General features: G+C 37.7%; 1 protein-coding gene across 1 annotated transcript; it reads right to left on the bottom strand.

Moving 5' to 3' along the window:
• Positions 1-4,120: 4,120 nt before the first annotated feature.
• LOC149143385 (putative disease resistance protein At5g47280) lies at positions 4,121-8,541 on the bottom strand. Its single transcript, XM_089447257.1, has 5 exons — positions 7,395-8,541; positions 6,881-7,302; positions 6,254-6,612; positions 5,726-5,919; positions 4,121-5,538 (listed from the first exon to the last, which is right to left on the bottom strand). The coding sequence occupies exons 1-5, from the start codon at positions 8,104-8,106 to the stop codon at positions 4,667-4,669; spliced, it is 2,559 nt and encodes an 852-aa protein (XP_089303383.1). The 5' UTR covers positions 8,107-8,541; the 3' UTR covers positions 4,121-4,666.
• Positions 8,542-10,350: the final 1,809 nt, after the last annotated feature.

A 10,350-nucleotide genomic window follows, 5' to 3' on the forward strand; every position in this document is an offset into this window, starting at 1 on the left:
CGATCTCTAAAGCATCGAGGAGAAGGCACTGAAAGGACATCGACAAACATTTCGCTAAATCGATAGGTATCAATCTCTCGCATATTATTTTTTTCAATCAATCGTAACCTAAGCAAAGTTAACAACTCTTTTCTTGTTTGTTACTAGATTTTGTTTGAGATTTAGGGAGATCTATCTTGTCCACAAGAGGGATTAGTTTGCCTAACACTCACAGTGATCCTTAGTTAATTGCTTTGTGAAATAATAATTTACTTAACCAATTTCAAGTATACAACTACAATAATTTCCATAAACATGTACAATTGCAAATCCAAACACATGCAAAAAGACAAATATAGAGTCGATGGCTCACTAACCGAATACATGAATCAACATATATGTAATGACAAATTTTAACAATGAACAACCCTCTCGGCTCTTTTACCTCATGAAAACCTTGCCACAAACCACCAGATCTAAGACAAATGCCAAATTTTTGGCGTTTACAACCCCAAATTTCAACCTTGAATTTATGTCCCTAAAATTTGGCCCGTAGTAGCATCATGCAACACTTTGAGGACTTGCGATTTTTGGTTCCTAAGAACCCAGGCCTGCATTCCTATTGCCTTGTTAGGCAAGGTGTGGCCAACACCAGACCCATGTCGTGCTCTCTCTGCCTAACTCTTTGATCTTGGTTCATGACTCACTTGGTTCATCTCAACCATAGACTATGTTGTATTCCATCTCATCTCCACATATCTCTCCATTGAACTTCCTTGTGGTGAATATATAGGAGTTGTGAGCGACCTCTGCAACCAGCACACCAATTGGGAGGTGTGTCTATTCTCCTCCGGATGTTGTTTTGCATACTAGACGATGTGTTGAATGAATTTTTCACTCTGCAGTTGTTCCTTCATTCATTTGGGTTGACGTGCCCATCACATCATGCCAATCTGGTCAAATTGAACACCCTCATCGTAGGTCAACAAGCTAATTGTGTCATTGTGCCAATTGTGCCCATCGTCGTATGATGGCGGAAACCCCAAATTTAGATCTCTCTCCCCATGCACCCTCATATGAGGTCACAACCAGTGTCTTGGGAGAATCCATGTTATACGACCCACCAATTGCAACTTGGTCATGGAACCCTTCATCTTGTGCAGTTGATTTCACCAAGTCATTGTGATGGTGTGCGACCCACTTACTCGACCAACCATGGATTTATCCAAGTCGTGTGACCACCTAAAATGTGATGGCGTGCCACAACATTGTATGTCGCCCATGCGATGCCACATTAAAGATACCCGAAAATATGTGTGGATAATCAAAATAAGGCTATTATCTCCAACATGCCCAAACATACTTATGTGCATGATACTCTTATGAGTGTGAAGGCATTACATGTACTCTCCCCACCCTTATTTTAAGATATAATATGTAATTATTCATAATATTTTATTTAATAATTAATTTGAAGAAACAATTATTTAATATACTTTTTCAAGTACCTAATGAAAATGTGAGGAAGATCACAAAGATAATTTCACGATGCTTTAAGTTATAACATTCGCTCATACAACATGTTTAATGATCTGTTATGTTATGTTATCTAAAACATTTTGACTCTGTCAAATTACATAATAATAATAATAAAATTTATAATTATAATTATTAGTTAAAATATTTTGACTCAAGCAAATTACATAAAAAAATATAAATAACTAAAAATTTTAACTCCAAATTTTCAAGGTGCAAACTTTTCCACAAATTTAAAACTCAAAAAACAGATTTATATCTTGAGAAATTCAACCTCTCTTAAAGCTTTATAGATCCAAAATTAAAATAAATATAAACTAAAATTTATATAATTAATTTGAGTGCAATATTTAGTGAAATAACTGTGACATCTCCATCGAACTTAAAATATAAAAGCTTGAAAATAAAAATAACAGTGTTTTCACAAGTGATGTCAACATGATTAGGCCCCATCAAACACGCTGAAGCCAAAGGCTTGGACCCCACACCCTACAGTGGGGGCACATGGCACAAGACATGGTTTGAAAGGCCAGCAAGGCCCCATTGGTGGAACCAACGTGTTAGCACGCACCCAACAATCTGGTACCTCCTAATTCGTTGGCTTTCTAAGAGTCACCGGCTCACCCATCCACTCTTGGGCTAACAACAAGGTCGGGGTCCTAACATTCGCTGGTCGAATCCCCTGGGTATTAATTACTTGTGATGATAAAGATTTATGGTTTATCCCAGTACAGTGATGTGTGGTTTGATGGTAAGTCTACTTGGGCGAAGCTTGGGGGACCGTAGTTCAAATCTCATTGAGTACACTGGCCTGCTGTGGTGGATGCTCGAGAAGCAGATTCCCCACCCCACGAGAGTCTAGCTTTGCTAAAACCATAGGATCTTAGTATATCGACTTGCAGGTAGTTGGATGTACTCTTGGTGTTATAGTGGTAGCTACCAGGATTGATCCTGGGTCTCCCATAGATTAGGCTGGAAGTTACTGATTCACCATGTAGTTAAAAAAAAAAAGGAAAAAGATTTTTGGTTTATTCCATCACTGGATGACGAAGATTATAAAAGTTGGGGACCCCACTATATAAACATAAAAGTTGAGGACCACACGATAAATATAAAAGTTCGCAACAATTTGATTGACTTGACTTGATTTATTTGTTTGGGAATTTTTAGATTGACTTGACTTATTTAGGACATTTTGTGATCGTTTCACACAACAAAACCTCATAGATTTAGGTAAAGTGGGAATGAGACAATTTGATTAACTTGCCGGTGTGACTTACAAAAGTTGAAGAGAAAGTTGGGATGAAAACAATTTCACTGACTTACAAATTTACAGAAACTCTTTGGTAGATTTACATAAGTTGAGAATTCTTGGGAGCTAATATAACTTTTAGGTGGGAATGTTTGATCCGCTAAGTGCCAAGAAGGTTTGGTCCGCTTAAATTATGCCAAGTGCCAAATTGTTTTGGTGCAAATGCAAATTTTTGGTCTTCATAAATTTTGTGGTACAATCCGGACAAGATTATGTATGCATGTGAACGGCACCCATGTTCGATTGGAAAAAATGATTCACACAAGTTGAGGAGAATCGAGATGATCTATTGGAAATAGAAATTAATTGACTTTGTTTGGCAAACTTCACTGTAGTTGAAAAGAATCGACACGACATCCATAAAAACGCGATGTCCATGAAATGCACAAAGTCAAGGACGCCGTGAATAAATGTGGAATATCAATTAATGCTTTGGATAATAATATATATTTCCACTGTTGTATCATATTGGCTTGTCATGTATTTATTTTTATTCAAAGGTCAGTAATATTTGAGAATGGAACGAGAATGAGTAAGGTTTTATTTGATGTTGTTGTATTTTACTGGTAGGTGCATAGTAGGTATGCAACCATGGCGGCACGGTCAGCAAAGATTATGCAATGGATGGAAATCCTTCTGTATTGGAGAGTATCCTATTCTAGAGACATAAAAATTTTAGCTAAAAATTTACACAATATGAGCACACTCTGGGCAATGAGAATCTTGTCATTGTTTGCAATGTTCGAAAACAACTTACCTTAGTACCATAGAAGTTGTATCATATCTTAGTACCATATCTTTGATAAGATATAGACTCCATATGAAGACCCAATGTATAGGTGGCAAGAACCATCTAATAGTTTTTTTAACTCATATTCATATAAAAAGCTTATGTTTATGTTGTAACCTTAGATGGTATAATGCAAAACATTTAAAAAAATAAGAGAGAGTATGTAAGGATAGTCCATGTGCTGTTAAAATAGATATTCCTATAACATTTTATGTTTATGCTGTAACCTTTAATGTTGAGATGATATTTGAAGTAATGTAAAACGTTTAAAAAAATGAGAGAGTATGTAAAGATAGTCCATGTGATGTTAAAATATCATTATATTCATATAAAAATCTTTAAGTTCTAGTGCATGCAAGGAGCCTCATATTGGATTTCATGTATAAACCGCACCATTCCATACACAATGAGCTAATTCATAAATAATTTGAAAATTTGCGGAATAGTAGAGTTGTATTTTAGGCTCGGAAAGTACACTGAAGTAATGGCTCTTCAAAGACATAGGTTGTGTAGAATCAACCAACTAGCCCATGTTTTATCTTAATAATCACTCTAACGAACAACATATTCATAAGTCTCCGACAAGTTTAACCATCAAGCCAGTCTCAACTAAAGGGTTCTGCAACAACATTAAGCCAGTTCAAATTAAAGGACTTTGTTATTGGAAAGACATAGGAGCCAAAACACAAATTTCACACACAAAACATAGGAATTGCAACTTTTTTATTGATCACACAAAACTTGATTGATTACAATGCATCTGATAAGAGATATTTATATGATTCCAACTAGAAACTCACCTAAAATAACTTGACATACAACCACACACTAAATTCATCTATCACTTAACTCGACTTGACTCAACACTCAATTAATTGACTCTAATTTTAAATTACCCTCCTACTAAAATTAATTAACTATTTTAGAGTGAAGCCACTAGCCTATATTTTATTTTAATAATCACTCTAAAGAACATATTCATGGGTCGGCTATATTCTTCACCACAGACGACACGTAACACTCCATCAGGGACGACAGGAAACTATCAACTACGACGTCTCCTTGGGACGAGATGACTCGATGCCCGTTTCGCACAACAAAGATGGACGAGGTGACTCGATGCCCGTTTCGCACAACAAAGATGGACGAGGGTCGGCTATATTCTTCACCAGAGACGACACGTAAAACTCCATCATAGACGACAGCAAATTATGAACTACGACGTCGCCTTGGGACGAGATGACTCGATGCCCGTTTTGCACCAACTTTAGATTGGGCATGTGATCAAATTCGGCGGGAAGGTCTTTCAAAGAATAGCAGAATGAAATATCAAAATATTCAAGTTGGGCAAGTTTGGAAATGGAAGGTGGCAGCCTTGACAAGGTTATACATCCACAAAATCTCAAGACCCTCAGTGAGCTTAACGCTTCCAGGTCATCTGGTAAGGTTTCGATGCGAGGGCAATTGGTAACAGACAACATCTGGAGGGAAGTTATGTTGGAGAGTTTGATTGGTAGCTCGCTCAATTCACTACAGTCATCAAAATTAATTTCCAACAATTTTGGAAAGTTCAAGGCTTCAGATTCCTTATCCTTATCGACGGGAGTGATGTTTCCAAGGTCCCCACAGAGACATATATACAGCTTTTCCAACCTTTCCCAGGATCTACAGTTCTCATAAAATGACGAAGGAACAATTAACTTATAAAGAAGTACAGACCTAATCTGAACAGATGAAGGAAAGCTGGTCAGCCCACTAAGTGTCACACGCTGAGAGCTGTAATTGTATACGATCAAAACCTTTAGGTTTGACATGCTCTGTAAAAATGTCGGAAGACAGTATTGCTTTGCGTCAAAGAATAAAGTCAAAGCTTCCACTTTAGGAAAATTTATTTGACCCCAATCTTCCTCTTTCATTGCACCTGCAGATCCCAAAAATGTAAAAATCAGTTGATAAAAATGCTTATGAAACCACTTAATAAGGTTGGAATAATGGTAAATTGAACTAGTAAAAATGCTTATTAAACAGTTCGGAAAAGTAGTAAATTGAACTGTTAATTATTTAATGTTTAGACAGGGAAAGACCGCAATTCTCATGAGCGGGCCAACCTGTATGAATTGAAACAAACTGAGCACTAGATGACTGAGCAGCACTTAGCCATTCTGTGGGAATGTTGACCTTCTTGTAAGGCATGAAAAGAATGTTGTTGTCCTGGTTTGACAAATGGAGCGCTAAATCCCGCATTACATCATGCTGAGAAAAAGAAAGCTCAGAAGCGCAGTGATAATTAATGGCCGCACTCCTACACATCCAAATCTTGACACATTAACCGATGAAATAACAGTGAACTAACCAATGCAATGATGGTGAACTCATAGGGTTCTCTTGATCTCTAGTTTGATAGGAGCCTATCAATTTATGTTATCCTTCTGGTTTCTAAATCTTTAACAAATCATGTAAATAAACTCGTATCTTAAATTTCTTTCTTTTATGAATTTTAACACCTGGTAATAAAAATGAACTTTTCTGCAAAGTGCGTGCTCTAACGATGCCACAAGCATAGGAATTTAATTTGAGAAACAAATAAAGCCGTGGAAGCAATGATTAAAGGATGCAGATGAAAACAAGTTTAATACCCTTCGCCATAGCCTGTGAGATGCATGAGATTTCGGCTCGCAAGTTCTGACAAGACATCAAAAGCTTCCAACCATGTCATCTCCCGGACATATATCCAAATGTCCAATAATGAACAAACGCCGAACCTTCTACCTTTGGGAAATGCCCCCAAGTCTAAAAAGCACTGTCTCTCTTTCTTACTGAGGATATCTATACTTGTTTTTAAACGACCAAAAAGTTCAGCTTCGTGATCTTTCGAAATAGGTTCAGATTTGGAAAGCTTTTCCTTTGCAATTTCCCATTTTGGCAGGGGTTTACTGTGCAAAGAACTTCCAATCACCCTGAGGGCAAGTGGTAGACCCTTACACTCTGCTGCTACCTACAAATTTAGCACCAGTTGAAATTTTATGTTAGTTTTCTGCATAAATACTCTGTATTATAACTTTAGCCGGAGTTATATTATACAGAAAATGCTCTTTCCTATCGATTGCAAACCTATTATCCTGGTAACATTAAAGAGACTAAATTTGCTTTGTGGTACTCATGAAATGAACCTTTGCAACCAAAAGAAATTGGAATTCGATGGCTATTCTGAATCTGAGGTGCACATCAACAGTAGGATTATGAATAGAATGTTTAATTCATACCTCTCTAACGAGATCTCCATTCGCTGTTGGTGGAATCGAATCCTTACCAAAGGCCCAGAAACAGAAAAGTGATAGGGCATCATCATCATTCAACACATGTATCTCATACGGAGTACCATGTATATATTGAATGATGTCATTATATCTGGTTGTGATAATTGTTTTGTATCCTTCTGCTGTAAACAACAGGTTTTTCACAATTAAACCTGGCCAAACATCATCCAAAACCACCAAAGTTTTCCGATGTGCAATTCCATTAAGATTATTCTGCAGTTGGTTGCGTCCATACTCTATGCTCCGGAATTTAGGCTTTTCACCACCAAATATGCTATGGCACATAATCTCTAAAATCTCGCAGACACCGTTTTCATTTCCAGGAAACTGTGAGACGATAATGAAATGTATATTGTTTTGAAAGGTATCTGAAGATCACAAAGAGAATAAACCTTACAAACTAAGATTGTGAGAAGACAAAATGGAACGTTTCTTTAAAAAGAATTGGAATTGTTGTTACCTTTGACTCCAGGATCGTGGCAAAGTGCTGATGCAAGAGTGGTTTTGCCGCTCCCGCCCATCCCCGTTATTCCAACGATATTCACATCCCTCTGGTTGAGAATTTGTTTGACCTCATCGATACGCTTATCCAAACCCAATGCTTTCTCTGGCATAGGCGGGACTTGGGAGTTGAAGCTGTTGGACCGTTCAGCGGCTTGAGCTCCATGTATCCCATCAATATTGGTCTGAGTTGGGCTGATGTTTTGACGGCTCAGACGTTCCACTTGTGCTAACTTCTGGCCAAGAAACCCAACCTCTACCCTTAGTTTCTCCGAATCAAGGGCGTGGTTGGGCGGGCCTTCAATACGGATGAACTTATCGATTTTCTCGAGGAACTCGTGGATTTCATTCGCGTAATTGAACTTTTCAACCATGTTTATTTCCTCTGCTTGTCGCGCCCGGTGAATGGCTCTCTCCAGAAGGCCTTGAAAATTTGTGTACCGTTGATATCTCGGTGCTGATAAATCTGATAACTCTGAGTTGGAAGCTATCTCTACATATTCATCAATGTCAGGCTTGAGCGACAAGGCAGTTTCCTCCAGGTCTCTAGCCCATTTTTTGTAGTAAAACACGGGTTCTACCAGCTCAAGTGCTTTCTCTAAAGCTATTTGAGTGGGTACACCCATGCCGACTCCAAGGGCTGCCTCTGTTGCCACTTTTGCCAAATCCATACTCGATTCCAGAAATGGGTACAGATTCGAGAAGCGTCTGAGATGGAAATCCCAATTCAGTTACGGCTATACAATTTCGGTCTGTCTCTTGAACAATGAAAACCACTAACTAGGGGGATGGAAAGGGAGCTGAGATTGGATGGGATGAAGGTAGCAGGGACTCGGGAGGCATATGTCAGCAGGAGGCGGGGATCCGGGGTGTTCCAATGGACATTGGCCACTAAATTTGTTGGATCAACCTAGGCCGGTTGTGGGCAACTTCGCAGAAGAGGGAAAACCAAGCTTTGGAGAAAGGATTAGAACGCGCGTTGGCCGTTCCCATGAACTTGGGGTATCTTTATACTTGTTGGACCATGCTTTTTTAGGGCGCGGACAACTTCGCAGAAGGGGTATAACCTACTAGCTTCGTCGAAGGGGTCGAATGTATGTTGGCCTTTCGCTCGAACTTACGGTATCTTTGTGTTTTGACAGGAGACTGTGGAATTAAAGTACTTATGAACATTTGTTTATGCATTTGTAGCCAAGGAGTTGTCATTTTCAAATTAACCGGCAATCTCAACAATGGAGTGATAGCTACGGACTTCGTTTTAATGGTGACAATTTTTTCCAAAGTAGAGTGGCTGTGAAATTTGTTGAGTTCTATGGTAAGTTTCACTATGCACCTTGTGCACATTTTCACTTTTCTTAGTGTTCCCATGGTTATGATTATTTAAAGTTTTATGATTAGTGCTTGGCATTACTTTCTAGAAAATTCTAGAAGTTATTTTTGTTGTCGGAGTTATTTTTGTTGTAGGCTTATTGTTAACATGGTATCAATTTAGGTCATGGTATCAATTTAGGTTATGGTATGGGTGAATTATCATTTGCAAATAATGCAATTATTGCACGTCTCTAAAGTATGGGACAGCCATGGGATTTTTTCTGGTAGATCTTGTTACTCTACGATATTTTAGATTAACATGTCGCACATGTCTCCAGAGTATGGGGAAACCATGGGGTTTCTCCTTAGATCATGTTACTCTATAGCATTTGAGTTTAATAGGTTGTAGTGATAAGAGAGTGAGTATTGTTTAGTTTTTTGATTGCATTATAAGTTAATTGCATTTGGCATTCTTGTATATTGCTGATACATTCTCGAGCCATTTGCAGGTAAGGATGATTGAGGCTTGCCTTTGTGCTAACAAAAATGTTTATGGACTAAAATGAGGTGGCTTCAACTATAATTAAAGAAAATTTTGATGGTGATTGTCATTGTTGATTTTGTCTCATCAAAGGCTTGAATTACAACCACAAATAAAGAGGACTTATTCATTTTAATTGAAATTGGATCTTTCATAATTTGAAAGATTTACAAATAGATTTAGAGATAGGTAATGACCCAATAATAACAATAAAATGACCTTTTTTGCTGTTTTTTTTTTGTTTTTTTTCGTCCATGTACATTCAGTGTTGCTAGGGATTGTGGTGTGCAAGCCATTTGTGTTCTAACGAACAGTTGTGTTATGATGTTTATTGCATTTTGAATTTGGGCCTTGGATATGACAATATGACAATGAGTGGCCTCTCAATTTAAACAATTGGTTACTTATTGCTTTGGATGTAGCTGGGCTTTCATGTAGAGAGGTTCACTAAAACGACATAAAAATTGAAAGCCTCTCAGTTTGAATAATTTGTTTGTTATTGATTTGGATGTCACTGAGCTTTCATGCAGAGAAGCTCACTTGAATGACTCCTACCTTTAATAATAAAAACTGAAAATAAATACATGAAGAAATGGGGAAATAAGTAATAATATTTGGTATAAGGAGTTGTCTATAATGCAATTTTTTGGAGATTCCGGTGACGGAATCCGGCGAAAAAAATTGAGGTTAAATCTTGATTTGTTGCAGTTAAAATGGTTTTTTAAGTGCATATTTGGATTCAGCACCCTCGAAAACCCCTCGAACGCTTTCATTGTGCAGAAACTAGCTATCAAACTTGCAATTCCAATAAATCTCTGCCAGATTTCGACCGGAAAAACCCGCCGGAAAAACTTTCAAAAAATCCCCTTATAGACAACTGCTTTGATATAACACTATCAGGGTGAGCCAACTCGATAAAACCTTTACGAAACTTCACAAATTAAGTGCTGACAAAATAAATGTCGTTTGCAACTCGGCCGATGAATCTCTCACAATAAAACGCCTATCGGCATTTAAAAAACCTAAACAGATGGCCTTTTTTATTGGTTTTGGATAGATGACT

This window comes from Pinus tabuliformis, chromosome X (genome assembly GCF_031772625.1).
Source record: "Pinus tabuliformis cultivar Carrire ecotype Pingquan chromosome X, CPIR1, whole genome shotgun sequence".
Taxonomy (NCBI): domain Eukaryota; kingdom Viridiplantae; phylum Streptophyta; class Pinopsida; order Pinales; family Pinaceae; genus Pinus; species Pinus tabuliformis.

Bases quoted from the DNA above. Each gene is read 5' to 3' on its own strand.
- LOC149143385 (XM_089447257.1), bottom strand. From the start codon at position 8,106: ATGGATTTGGCAAAAGTGGCAACAGAGGCAGCCCTTGGAGTCGGCATG. The intron at 6,613-6,880 runs GTATGAATTAAA...CTAAATTTGTAG, and splicing joins ATGGAGATCTCGTTAGAGAG to GTAGCAGCAGAGTGTAAGGG. The intron at 5,539-5,725 runs GTTGGCCCGCTC...TGGGATCTGCAG, and splicing joins GTTTGTTTCAATTCATACAG to GTGCAATGAAAGAGGAAGAT.